The following is a 14824-nucleotide window of genomic DNA, read 5'->3' as shown; positions in this document are numbered from 1 at the left end:
TTAACTGGAGTAAAATGTCAGGGTTATGAGCGAAATGGGGATAACACGCCGAGTTATCTTTTTAAAGTTGACCAAGGAGTGCAACTGTTTACTAACATCGGTGAATACATAATGAGTATTGGAAGGCTGTTAGGGTGGTGTCTGAGTTGGTATGAGACTGCGTCCATAAAAGCCGATTCCCACCGGCTTGCCTGTTTTTGGACGTTTGAGCAGAGTTGTAAAGGAAATATGTAAGCCAATTAGCCCCGGCTTGCCTATGGATATGTTTGACGCGCCGCCACTGGTTGATAGCCAACTTATCAATAACCTCAGTTTTGCAAATGACATGACTATAATTAGATTAAGTGTCTGTGGAAAATAACTTGCGGTTCTGTTTCTAAAATTGAGCATGTCAGATATGAGTCCATAACTCCATACTCAGGATTCAGACCAGATTCATACCCCAGGATCAAAAGAAATAAGACGAAGTTGATGCATGTCGATCTGGTAAAATGAAGAGTACCAATACATTGCACGATCTAGAGGCAAGTTGTTGGTTTACTTGGGATCTTAAATAAGCGACGATGGCGTTTTCGACCAAAGGGTGGTCAGAAGAGATCAGATAGCCAAAGCTGCGGTGAAACGACTTTCCAGGGTATGCATATGGGAGAACATACAACCAGTATCACACTAATGCGGACGCCTTGTTTTCTCGATCTTTCTGTACATGTCCAAACCTAGACCATTAAAACTGAAACCCATCATAGGACAGATGCATTTGATAGGTGGTGCTGGCGAAGAATGCTTGAACGCAGTAGGTGAAATTGCATCAAGTCTCGACGAACTCAACATCAAACCGAGGTTATCCACTATTTGTACTCACCGCGCACGTACTTTCTTCTGCTATCGAGGCAGAAGAGGATCCTATAGTCTGGAGAAGCTCATAATCACTGGCCACATGGCAAGGAAGCGTAGGGATAGGCATGGACGTATGGCCACACGGTGGGCGAACAGAAAAAATATTAAAGACAAAGCCACATTACAGGCTAGCATATCTAGGTACTGCAGATGGTGAGCACTGGTGAAGAACCACACAGGACAGGTGTCTAACTGTCCACTGTGACCCAAGAGACACGATAGGGACACGAATAAAACTGATAACTCTGTCTTGTGACTATTGCTCCTGTAGTACTTAGTCGTACATAAAACAAATACCATGTCCTTAACACTACGATATTTCACAGCAATATTAAAATTAATGAAGAAAGATACATATAGAACTTCATTATATGACATCTGATTCTAATTGTGATTCTGATTCTTGTGTAGCTCCAGCCTCCAGCCTGCATTTTATATCTCAATATTCTGATTAAATCTGATAATCAAGTTAACAGTTGAGGCCACGATCATATACCAATAATTATTTGGCTCATGATTGATCTCTTCCTTTTACTATAACATAAAAAGTTTAATACTTAATTGAAGTTACCTATCACCCTTTCCTTCCTTCTTCACAGGTTTAAATCAACACATTTTATGTTAGAAATAATGTTCACTCGCATCACAATGTCTGTTGTGATAGACGACAGACAACTCTACGTGCCAAAGGTATGCTTTTACCGAGTTTTCAATAACAGGCATTATAACTACATAATATTACAAACACCTAATGTTGGTACACACTGTATTATCCATACTATTTTATTAACATCTGAGAAAAATCTGTGTTGACAGACGAGATAAAATAATTAGCCGATACGCTGTTGAGACTGGAATAAATATAATATGATATAAAAGGCTAATTTCTAGCCTAGTGTTAAAAATAAAAAAATATTAATTATTATTAATGTTTCGTCTAGACCATCTAGTATTATTACAGTTTACCACACAACATCTATCGTGGCCCATTTTTATTGTAAATATGATTTTTAAGGCAAAAAGAAACGTGAACAAAATAACTGAAAAGTATGTGAATTGACAGAAACACTGCTTGCTAACTTGTCATATTGTCATTTAGCCACATCAAGCGCTGAGTTTGTTTCGGCTCCCCCCACCACTTGCCTTGCACGCAGCGAATACCTACTATTCCTTTTCGTTACCTAGACATAGGTAATATACTCTGTAACAAATGCTCATGTGTCTTTGTCATTATGCCATTATTTAATTTCAGAACTACTTGCACAGAGTGGTATAATGACTACTATCATAGTTAAAAATACGTTATCACATTTATTTAAATAACCGAATACTTGAGAATTTCTCTTATTCAGAAACCTATCCACCATGGTCTTACTACCGTCTCTATAATTATTATGAATATGTAGGTTCGTATTCTTTAGTATTTAGTATCTCGATTGGGTAGGCGATATCAATTAATATGTGTTGCTTGATTCCAATTCATTTAACAAAATCAAATTAGTTATGCATGGCTAATGGCTATTCTTTAAATTATCTACCACTCCCTTATCCATTTCTGTTCGAGTAAAAGTAAAGTATGTACTATGTACTTAGAAGTATCTAAATCAGTTAGCAGATAATATAGAAACCACTAGCCCATTCAATCAGTATGACTTTCACTGGGAGTCTTTTCAATAATAACTTATTTTAGCATTTTTAACACTTTAGGTTTGGGTCATCGTATGTACATACATACACAATTCAGAAGTTTAGTTAATCTTTATCTAATCACTAATCTATGGACTTTCCACACTAAGAATCAATGGTTCAGTAATAATAGGAAGTCATTATACCTTAGGGTATTGCTTAAGTGCAAACATATTAGTGGTGGCTTATACTAAACAGTTTTGCCTTTGTCCGTTACATATCCAAGTTGATATTTACTGATTCTCTGATAACAATCTATATTGAAATGTTAATTGGGAATAAATTAAGATACTATGCTTTATTACATCAACAGACAAGTCTTTGGAACCTTAATGTAACGCTGATTAAACGCAATCCATAAAGTAAGTGAATATTGTTTAAATTAATTCGGTAGTTTTTTATTCGTTTACAAACATTTTACCCGTTTATTCTTTCAGAACAGAAATATCATGCATGCCAATTGAGTATGTTACTATTGTTAAATCTAGCGAGCCCCATTTTTGGCCGTTTGCTGGTACCATTAGAATGGCTGAGTGATTCTGATTGAGTTCCAATGATGTTCCTGGTCCTTTGAGTTTGAGTAGTATGTACCTACATTGTACATATGACGTCAAGTTGTAATCTGATTTCAAGTGCCTCCTGCATTTTCATTCAGGCACATTACAACTAAATTGTACCGACTTCCAAGAAACCAATCCGTTACAATTCCTTACGATTGTAACAACAAACAACGATGAGGCAAGAAATTCCATATTAACATCTCTTATGATATGAGTGGTTCTAGTCCTTCAAACGTGATGAGTGTTAAATTCGAGTTTTTAATTAAACTCAATGGTTCTGATTAAAGCCCAGTGAAAATATGGATCCGCAAAACATACCATTATAATAGCCTGGTTTGTTTGTCTGGAAGATATCAATCTTTTAGCGATAAGACCGCCCGTTGTGCACCATAGTATAAGTGATATGTGTTAAGTTCCTTTACATATTGGTGAGCAATAAAAAAATATTGTGTTGTTGTAAAAATATTGATCATATAAGTATAAGGCTAATACGTTAAACATGATACATTCGTTTCATGAAAAGATACGCAGTATAAATTGTTGTCATTTCACCACACTTGCGCTCACGACTAGTTTAATCATGGCTGAGCTGATAATTTGTGATGAAGCGGGTATTCTGCAAGCAATGCATCTTCTAGAAAAGCATGCAATCCAGTAATAATTAACTTGGCGTGGAACTTCATAATCACAAAATATTGTTTACCACCAATTTAACGAAATACCGATGTAATAGAATATATACAAAATCGGAGGTCAGACCTAAACTGGTTTGTAAGCAACAACAGTTGGTAAGCCATAAGTAATATCAACTACCCGCATCAAAAATAAACTTTCAATTTGGTACTAAAACTATTCGGCCACACAGAACAATGAATGTGAGATTATGATTCTTATTATTTTAATATTAAGATCTTAACTCATGCAACGTTACAAACAAAATTGCAAAGGCATGGATGCCAAAAAATTCGCATATAATTATTTTAACAGATCTAATCATTTATGCGATTTCATTTATGTCTTACATTTAATTAAATTACGAAAAATGTCATAATCGTCACTTAAGAACCCAATTTAAAAACAAATATAATTAGTAATGTTAAATTGTTGATCAACTGCATAATTTGAATCTTCTAGCTCAGGTGATAAAGTCGCTGTTTGAAAGGATCCATTCTGGTTCACAAATCGACCAGCAAATTTTAATTCAAAATATATTTATATAGACCGTGATTACCTTTCCCTTAACCGTGAATCATCCAAGACCGTTATTTTTCAAAATGTCGTAAATTTTTATTAGTGCATGATTTTATCAAAGATTGGTCAGGTAACTAAAACTAAACAAGTAAAGCAACTTGTCAACTACATCATCAAACATAATAAATATCAAAATGAAACCATGTTCTTGTGAACATAATCATAACATACACCCAAATATAGATTATATATAAACCTCCTGTTCAACTTAAACTTGTTAGGCATGAGCAGGTATGGTAACGGTACCAATCATATGATATTTAAGAGAACAATAAGATTATTCACAACTTTGAGAAAAAATCTAGTTACTTTTATCAAATATTGCCATTGGAGCTTCTTCACCTTTTCTTTGATACATGACATATATATATTTCAGTTCAGGATTATTGCTGATAAGTGTAAATTTCTACTGCTTAGGGCGTTAAAACTTGAGTTGAATGTCCGTTTCGTCACCCACGTTTTTAGACATGTTTAATGAAAAATGTACGTAATGATTGGTTTCAACGTAATGAAATCTGAGACTTAAGCAGTTCCATGGCTCTTGTTGAAGGTAGTCTTACCAAGTTAGTGTTTAAAAACTGATTATAAACACCTCTCTGATAGAATTTATAGTAAACATACCCATATTGTGCCTTTTCTGATGTGACAATCTTAGCCACTCTCTCATTCTTATAACATAGAAATGTTGGAATCCTGAGCGTTGCGAGGGTTTCAAGGCACGTGGGTTAAAAACAAACTTTGCTGCCCTGGAGACACAAACATTTGTATCACATCAACCAGTGACAAATACTGGCTGTAAAACGTTAAATATATAACATATGCTTTCAAATATTTTTATCATTCAAAACCATCACTTGAAATTCCATTCTACTGCTTAACATGAGGAATCAACTCCAAATTTGCACTCTATAGGACTGATTGATTAACACACTGCTTTCAAAGATTAAAGCGAGCTTTTTAGTATTATGTATTCCAAGTAGAATTTTTTGAAACAATTTTGTATTTATATAATGTACCAAGGAAATTTTTGTATTTAGATAGGTACCTATTTTTTATAAACTATATATATATTTACTGACATTTGCAATCTCTTGTATATCAAAGAGCAAGAATGTTCAATAAAATGTAGGCACTTAATTGCATATGTGCTCCGGTGAACCACTAACATATTCGCCTGCTTAACGCCTTTTTGCAAGAATAGGATTACATAAATATGGGCTTCATTTCATGCCTGAAATAAAACATTAAATTGAACTGAACAAACCAAAAAATGTAACTCTTTAGTTGTACGTGCATATATAAATTGACTTTTCATATGTTACTTTTGATGATGATTACAGTGCATGTGCATAAAATCCCAGCATCTCCACCATGTCGTCAAGCTCACCATACTTGTTAACCTATCGAATGAGATGATGCCTTTACTGATACTGGTTAGCGATATGTAATCATACTACATACCTATATGAGGCCTGGGCGTTAGTGAGATGACGATTCACTCATTGCTGGTGTCCTACTTTATTACCTGCATATAAAATGAATTTCACCTGATTATCCACCTGGTTTCTTGAACCTCATAGTCGCCTCCAAACCTCCCCTTATAGCGACCCCATTCCTCACACTAAGTTTACCATAAGTTCATATTAGCCATCAACAATTCCCTCGGATCACTGTTCACTCTGAATACTGATATACGTTAGTCACAATTTACATGAGGCACATCATTAATCTAATAACACCATCAGAAAGCCGTTGAATTGATCCCCAAAGCAAAATTCTCCCTCCGTATCTGTTCGCACATAACCTCCCTTTCTTACTATCGTTCGGCGTCTACCCTCTTGTCTTGTCCTAAAAAATCACAATAACCTAGAAGCGGTTATTTAACTTAAACATGACTGCGAGCGCCATCTACTCCATGACGCTGGCAACTATTAGCCGGTTCGCATGTTCGCGACAACCGTCTTACCGTCTATCCAAAATAAACTATCGATAAACTGTAAATACTAATATATATAGGTATAACAGTAAAATAGATACACATTTATGTAAATCTAAATCATAGAGTACACGAACTTAAAAATGTTTCATGTTGTTCCCAGGTATGGTTTAAAAACCGAAGAGCGAAATGGCGAAAGCGGGAGCGCAATGCCATGAACGCCGCTGCGGCTGCCGCCGCTGACTTCAAAAACGGTTTCACCACGCAGTTCAACGGACTCATGCAGCCCTTCCCCGACACCGACATCTACTCTTCCTACCCCTACAACAATTGGGCCGCCAAAGTCCCAAGTCCGCTAGGGACGAAAAGCTTTCCATGGCCCGTAAATCCTCTGGGTTCCGTCGTTCCGGCCAGCCATCACCAAGGCTCCGTCAACTGCTTCAACACGGCTACGTCGATGGGCGGCGTGGGCGGCAGCAGCATGGCGGTAGCGGGCTCGGCCGGCGTCGGTGGCGGCGTCGCGCCTTGCCCGTATAGCGCTCCCCCCAACCCGTACACGATGTACCGGACGGAGCCGTGTCCGGCGATGTCGTCGTCGATAGCACAGCTGCGGCTGAAAGCGAAGCACCACTCTACAGGGTTCGGCGGTGGCTACGGGACAGTGTCGCCGGTGTCGCGGGCCGGCTCGGCGCCGCTGTCGGCGTGCCAGTACGCGGCGGGCGGGGTGGGCGTGAGTGACCGCGTGCTCTGAGACGAGGCGCGCGGCCGCGACGAGGCGCGCTCGCCGCTGCTGACCGCCGCGCGCGCCTCCTAGTCGCCGCTCGCGCCCGACGCCTCCTCACCTCTTGGACTTTATAGGCATCTGTGGGACTGGTTCGATTGATTCTGTGCACGAAATCAAGCGTAGCGTTTATACTCTGAGCGTTCATACGTGGAGCAATCACAACATGTAATAAAAGCAACAAGCGTTTCAAACTAGAAAATAAAGTACTTACCCAATTTCTTTTTGATTATATTTGTACAAAAATTACTAAGCGTTTAATTCGTAAAATGATGTATAGTTACATAGGAATCTTTATCATTTAACAGTGCAACCATTATGCATTAGTACCTTTGTCGCAGTTACATGAAAACTCACCTAACACCGGCAGATTAGTATGAGCGTTTCGTTCGCTTTGAAAGTTGTATTAAAGCTGCAGGTATTAACAGTCAGCAGATAAACTTAACGTAAGCATTACGGTTGTTTAGAGCGTGTCGTTCTTGTTGCAGCTGTGTGAGGGCTGTGAGGGCATATTCGCGAAAAGCTAGGTTGCAGCTATAAAACACCTATTTATTAGCAAATATAATTTATGTACAATGCAGCACAGGGTACAGGTGTGTTTAGTCAAAAGGCACCACTCTAAATACCACTCAGCAATGAGGTGCTATTTGGATAACAATGCTTTTGAAGAAGTCACCTTTTTTTAAACAGACAATGTGGTACACAGGTGAATCCTCATTAAATTATCATAATTATAAGCAATGGTTCGCATAATTATATATATTTCATTATTGATAACAAGAACCAACTTTTCGTGAACATGTCCCAGGAATCATGCTGCAAGAGTGTTGAATTTCTCGTGAACAAAGTTCCGTTTGAAACTTCGGGCAATAAAAACCTAACGATTCTTGTAGGATATTAATACGTACCCTGTAAATATGTAGTTATGTACTTACGTATACCAAAGCGATGTGTGCAATTTTATAAGCTTAAAATGTATGTACTAGATTTAATTGTATAATTTAAGTATGTAGTTTAGAATGTAAATATAATGAATGAGTAAATTAACTATTTGAGTTACATATCGAAGTAACATTGTGATGCGACATTTTTTAGAAAAGATTATCACGTCACAAAATTGGGTTACGTCTTAACTTTTCCTAAAAATGCCGATAAACGCATTTAAATAAATTTAAACTAAATAAATTCAGATTTTCATGAAAACATAAAACACGGTACATAGACTTACACAGAGTTAATTGTTATGATTGTTTAACAAGTTTTTTTTGTGCTGTGCATTTCTGCAGTGTTGTTAAATGAATTGTCAGTTGTTGTTAATTTATTTAAGTCACAAAAAAGCAATAACAGTTTATATTAAACCACAGTACGAATATAATATATTTTGTATCAACGTATCCGACTAGGGAAATCATAATGATCACCAGTATTTCTAGTATTAAATATAACGTTTAAATTGTAAATTCAAATGAATATTTTCTTTTATGATATTTATTTTTAAAAGAACGCATTTTTGTACCGGTATACTGAGGTTTTTTTCTAGTAAACTAAAATTGTTGCAATGTAATAAAAAAAATATATTTCACAATAAACAATAAACAACATGCCACTTTGTTATCATAAACTATGACCTCAGTCCTTAGGATGACGCAGTTGAATCATGATTGTTTCTAAATATTTTGCCCAATTGGCCAAATGTAAAACAATATCTACACGAAAATCTTATGCCTGGTACATTCAAGTATGGCACAAATTCCATTATTTACTCCATAAAATCATAGTCGAGGGTAGATAATTGGTCTACACTCTGGGTTTCTGGAGCAGCATTTGAGCTTAAAATATTTTATTAATTATGTTATTATTCGTAGCGTATCTCGCTTATACTTACATAAATACAATATTGGTGCGCAAGTAAGTAATGTCCAAATGAAATCAGATTGACATCAATTTGTAAACTTGAATCGGCCTCTGGGAGGGTGAATTCTGGTTTAAGAAATCTCACTGCTAGCTGACAGCTGACGGATCATATCCATAACCGTTTCAAAAGAAGATTATCGGCTCGATTCGAGAAATGAATTAGAGATTAACTAGATACGATATAGTAAAGATATGTGACGTTCCACGGCAAAAGGTACCTTATGGCGGTTGGCGCTTATAATATTGGAGCGGCGTTAATAATAGCGTAAGCGCCAACCGCCATAAGGTACCTTTACCCGTGGGACGTCACATATCTTTACTATATCGTATCTAGTTAATCTCTAATTCATTTCCCGAATCGCGCGGTATGAAGTTCAAATCGCCCTCCGGGACCATTTAGCTCGCAACAATGCTACGCCGTGGGCTCGTAGCATAATTATGGCTTCAAAGCCGGCGTACGGCGTAGCACCTTGCGGCCGACTCTAATGAATCAATTTGGTAAGATTTTGATCTAGAGGCCAATTCGAACTTAAATATGGATAAAAACCTTAACAAATGGTTAAAATAATGTATTAATGAAGCCGATTGTGAGATTATAATCTGTGATGGTTTTAATATTTTTATGATTAGACGTTAACGACTCACAGTGCTCGAGCGCACCATTACTATGTGCGAGCGAGATGCCATATGACACGAATCGCAATGCATTTCCTGCGCTCCAATAAGTGTGCGCGATTTTATCATATCAATAAAAAAACCATACAAGATAATCTGAATCATGCTGAATGTTCAATGGCTTAATTCGAGTGAAACTTAAAATATATCGTCATATTTGTAGCACTCTTGACGTGAGCTAATAAATATAAACTTACCTCAATAGTATTTGAACGAACGAAGCTTTACTATTTAAACTTTCCTAAGATATTGGCAACCTGAAATGAGATTAATGTAACCAGGATCTCATTAATTTAAATAAATAACTATTTATTAATCACTGGACAGGAACTGTATATAATTGTAATAAATTAGTATTTTACATTAGTGCTATTCTTAGTTAACTACACGAACTAGATACCTTCCGTGTGCCTATCAATAAAAGTGATGTAAATAAATTAATTTGATAGTGTAAAGGATTGAATTCGAGGTTTTCATTTTAATACATATCAGACAAATATCAGCGAACTAGCCAGTAATTTGAATTATTTTGTAAATTACTTAAGAGATCCGATTGTTTTGTAACTTCAAAAACCTCTAGTCATAATAAAAAATTATCACCAAGTATTTTAAAGTTTTATTTATATCTTACATTTAGGTAACATTCACACATGTCGACCCACAATTTAGATGAATATTATTTGTATTTATTTGTCAACCTATCATTGGAACAAGAAGCCTATTAAAATACATGCGTAGGAGGTACCTACCTAGTTAGATCCACATAGTCTTTGCATTAGGTACACGAAGTTAATGCAAACTCATTACTTTGTAAACGTTAAATTATATTTTGTGATAATATTTAAACCGTAGAAAAATTCCAGAAAGACTTATTTCCGATTGCTAGGAATCAAAGATGCAAGACTGCCTAAAGGCCAATTTACATTATACAAATTATCTTGCACATTCAATACAATAAAATTGAGGAGACAAAAAATTGCTCAGTCTAAACCTAACGTGATATTCTAGCATATTGAAAGCAATTTGGTTTCAATTTTGGAATAGGTGTAAACAGAGGACAACAGTCGTTTGATTCATATACCTACCTCCAACTTTCCTATTAAGAGAATGTAAGTGTATAAGCCCTAAATCTGGATTCAGCAATTATTTTCTCTCAGAACATGTATTTTTTCCGCAAAGGCGTCCAAGAATTGCCGCTCCGTAGACAAAAGTGGAATTCATATTCCTCCAACTTTCCTATTAAGAGAATGTAAGTGTATAAGCCCTAAATCTGGATTCAGCAATTATTTTCTCTCAGAACATGTATTTTTTCCGCAAAGGCGTCCAAGAATTGCCGCTCCGTAGACAAAAGTGGAATTCATATTCCTCCAACTTTCCTATTAAGAGAATGAAAGGGTATCAGCCCTAAATCTGGATTCAGCAAGAATTTTCTCTAAGAACATGTATTTTTTCCGCAAAGACGTCTAAGTATTTTTTGTGTAGAATTTAATCGGCTTTAATGTTGCCTTACATCATATTTGTCATAGAGAACTTAGATTCCGAGTAAATGCAAAATTCTCTAATTTCTAAATTTTCCATGATGGCGGCGGTTCCTCGAGGTCCCCAAATAGTGTGGACATAAGAAAGAGACCTTTTATTAGAGTCAGACCGAGAAAAGTCTGCAGCGATTTTGATACCCCACGCAGTGCAAGGGTCGTTTTAAACGTCAAACTTCTATGAAATTATGACGTGTAAATAACACCTGCACTGCGCGGGCTATCAAAATCGCTGCAGACTTTTCTTGGTCTAACTCTAACATATATACCAAATCTCAGGACTGTTCTAGAGATTTCGAGGTTAGACCTATAAAAGAGGGGGGCGTCAGCGCGTAAACAGTGTTTTCGAAACGCTCCCAATTAAAAATTAATTTAACCTGTTTAAAGTTAGTTATTTGCCTTGGAACCCACATCAACATTATCGTAATTAGACAGTGATTGTGTAGTGTTTATAGTTTGTTACAGTTTGTGTCAGAATTAAGGACAAATCATATAAAACATTTAACAGCAAAAGTGCGCGGGAATTAGGCGATTGTTTTGAAGAGAACGCGGAAAGATCTACTGAATCGTGCGGCGCTTGTGTCGTTCTGGACGTTAACTTTGCCGCTGCCATTTCCGAGAATTTTCGGTGACCTCGCTCGAAGTTTTTGAGTAAAAGTGGTAGTTTTGAGCACATATAATCGATAATTGATATTATACTTTAAAAAAATGGGTCCCGTAAAGTCCACCAGCAAAGAAATCTTAGTATGCTCCGCTTGCAAACTCACGTATGACATTGAATGCGCAAGCGTGACCTACGCGCGATGGAGTCTTATGAATCCCAAGCAGAGAACCAGCTGGAAGTGCTCCACATGCTGCGAACAAGCCCTGCAGGCTGCAAAAGATAATAACAGCAGCGTAAATACGCGTGCAAGGACAAGCAGGCCCGCGGGCGAAGTTCAGTCGGACAGGCCGGCACACTCCGAGTCCCCAATGAGTTCAGGATACAGCGAGGACCAGATGGGTACATTAATATCCGAAATACGTTTACTTCGTGCAGATATACATACAGTTCGAGAGGAAATGACGCAGTTCCGTGAGGAAATGAGAACTGAAATAGCATCCTGCAAAACCGACGTATCAAAGGTGGAGCAGCGGGTAAATAATATAGAAGAACGTTTGCTAGAGCTGGAGGGCTGTAGGGTACAGACAATTGAACTTAAAGCAACCATTGAATGCTTAAAGGCGGATTTGAACGATAAGGAGCAGGATATGTTAATCAATGACGTGGAGATCGTCGGCATCCCCGAGAGCAGCGGTGAAAGTATTGAACACATGATATGCCTACTTGCCACCAAAATAGGTACAACACTGGCTGCAACCGACATAGCCGAGGCGTATCGGAGCGGCCCGCGGCGCATCGAAGCGAGCGGCGCGCAGCCCGCGCTCCCGCGCCCCATTGTTGTCCGATTCGTGCGGCGAGCTGTTAAGGAGCGCGTGCTACGGGCTGCACGAGTGCGCCGAAACATGTCTACCACAGACCTTGAATTGCCAGGTAATGCGAAATCGGTGTACATGAACGAAAGACTTACCAGGGAAAACCGCCGGATATTCAAGAAAGCCAGAGAGGAAGCCAGTAAACGGAACTGGAAGTACGTTTGGACAAGGTTTGGTAGAATTTACGTCAAGCAAGCAGAGGGGCGGCAGGCGCATCGACTTCGCAATGATGACGATTTCTCCAAGGTTTTTATTAACAATCAGCTTGAAACCGAAATGTCCTAACTTAGTACATGTTTGTTTGTTCTGTCTGTTTTGTTTCAACTTAATTATTACGTGTTTTGGAATATGTAAACGTACTTCTACTAATATCAAAAATGGCAACCCGTCCAAAGGCAACCCGGTAAACCTTACTAATTGTCTAAGTATGTTTATTAGTTTTATTACGAAGTTTTTCATACAATTATTAGATGTAGCGGGGCAATATATGAAGTATCTACTGCAATTTAAATTAACTAATATCTCACTTGATAATTGTACACAGTTTTTCTTTCTTAATTATTCACGTGCTTAAAGTAAAAAATAAAAATAAATTTAATTTAACTCTGGGACTATTAAACATACGATCAATCAATACAGGTAAGGATGAATTGCTAGACTCTATGGAAAAATATAAACCCGACATAATAGCTCTAAATGAAACATGGTTAAAAAGTGGAGAAGAGAAATGTGCTCCAATGGTGCCAGGGTACACTTTTAAGCACTCTCCCCGCGCCGGTGATAAGCGCGGGGGTGGTGTGGGGTTCTACGTGAGGCGCGGAGTGCGCGTGCGAGTGCGCCCGCATCCGTGCTCAGCGCTCGAGCAACTATGGCTAGAGGTGTCGCTCCCGGGTGGCATTCGTATAGCCGTATGCTCAGCCTACAGGCCTGAAGCGCTATCTGTGGCAAATGCTATTGAATCACTAAACGAATCTGCAAGTGCCTTTGCTCATTGTAACCATGTTTTTATTCTAACCGATTTTAATGTAGATTTACTACATCCAGAGAAAAACTCCGTTTCTGAACTGTTGACTTTTCTTTCCCAGCTAAACTTACAACAGATAGTGCAGGAGCCCACTCGTATAACTGACCACTCTGCTACACTTCTGGACCTAATTATTACGGACTCCGCTAACTTGTGCCAAAGGGTCAATGTCTACCATAATCCTTGTTTGAGCGATCATGCTCTGATTATTTCTGAATTTAACATTAAAAAACCGAAAGAGACTAAGCGTTTTATCGATTATAGACCTTTAAATAAGATTAATGATTTAGAGTTTAATTCTGACCTTAAGGATTTGCCTTGGACTGATGTATTGAATTGTGTTGACATTAATGCTATGGTTAATTGTTTTTATGACTTGCTGCATAAATTATTTGATAAACATGCCCCGATTAAGAGAATCCGTGTGAGAGAAAAACCGCGACCATGGCTCACAGATAACGTTAAGCTTATGATGTCCCTTCGGAACAAAGCATTGATGAGAGCTAACACTACCGGCGCAGAAACGCATCGTAATTACTATAGAGCTTTGCGTAATCTTACTAACTCGGCGATTGACAGCGAAAAGAAAGCATTTTTCACACACTATGTTAATAGTAATATAAAGAGCCCAAATAAAATGTGGAGCTACCTAAAACGTTCTGCGGTACTTGGCACCAACGACGTCGGTATACCACATCACTTAAACAATCCAGACACCATTAATGATTCTTTTCTTGATATACCAGGTAATGGCCATACTGATCTTGATACGTATAACTACTTTATTAATAATAAATATGGAAGTAACGAATTTAACCTATCTGAATGTTCGGAAAATGAAATTTTGAATATAATTGCATCAATACAAACAAATGCTTGTGGAGATGATTTAGTTTCAATTAAAATGTTACGAATGACCCTACCCATAACGCTACCTATAATAACGGCCATCATTAATAATTCCATTTCGTCGAAATGTTTCCCTGCAAAATGGAAATTAGCGAAAGTAAAACCTCTGCCTAAAGGATCAAATGTAGAGTCGTATAAAGACCTCCGACCTATAAGTATCTTATCAGTTCTCTCTAAAAT

The 14824-nt window shown here is 37.6% G+C and overlaps 1 protein-coding gene across 2 annotated transcripts in view; it reads left to right on the top strand.

The window, feature by feature from the left end:
• Positions 1-7721, top strand: part of LOC134791874 (pituitary homeobox homolog Ptx1) — a 66517-nt gene extending 58796 nt beyond the window's left edge. Inside the window, exon 4 of one of the 2 annotated variants that reach the window (XM_063763006.1) lies at positions 6494-7721. In XM_063763006.1, the coding sequence (XP_063619076.1) occupies positions 6494-7081 (588 nt within the window). In that variant the 3' untranslated portion in view covers positions 7082-7721. The remainder of the gene's footprint in view (positions 1-6493) is intronic. The other variant, XM_063763000.1, reaches the window with a different exon arrangement.
• The last annotated feature ends 7103 nt before the right edge of the window (positions 7722-14824 follow it).

Source organism: Cydia splendana, chromosome 1 (assembly GCF_910591565.1).
Source record: "Cydia splendana chromosome 1, ilCydSple1.2, whole genome shotgun sequence".
In the NCBI taxonomy this organism is placed as follows: Eukaryota; Metazoa; Arthropoda; class Insecta; order Lepidoptera; family Tortricidae; genus Cydia; species Cydia splendana.
The sequence above is the reverse complement of the archived record's forward strand: the minus strand, read 5'-3'. Positions and strand labels throughout refer to the sequence as shown.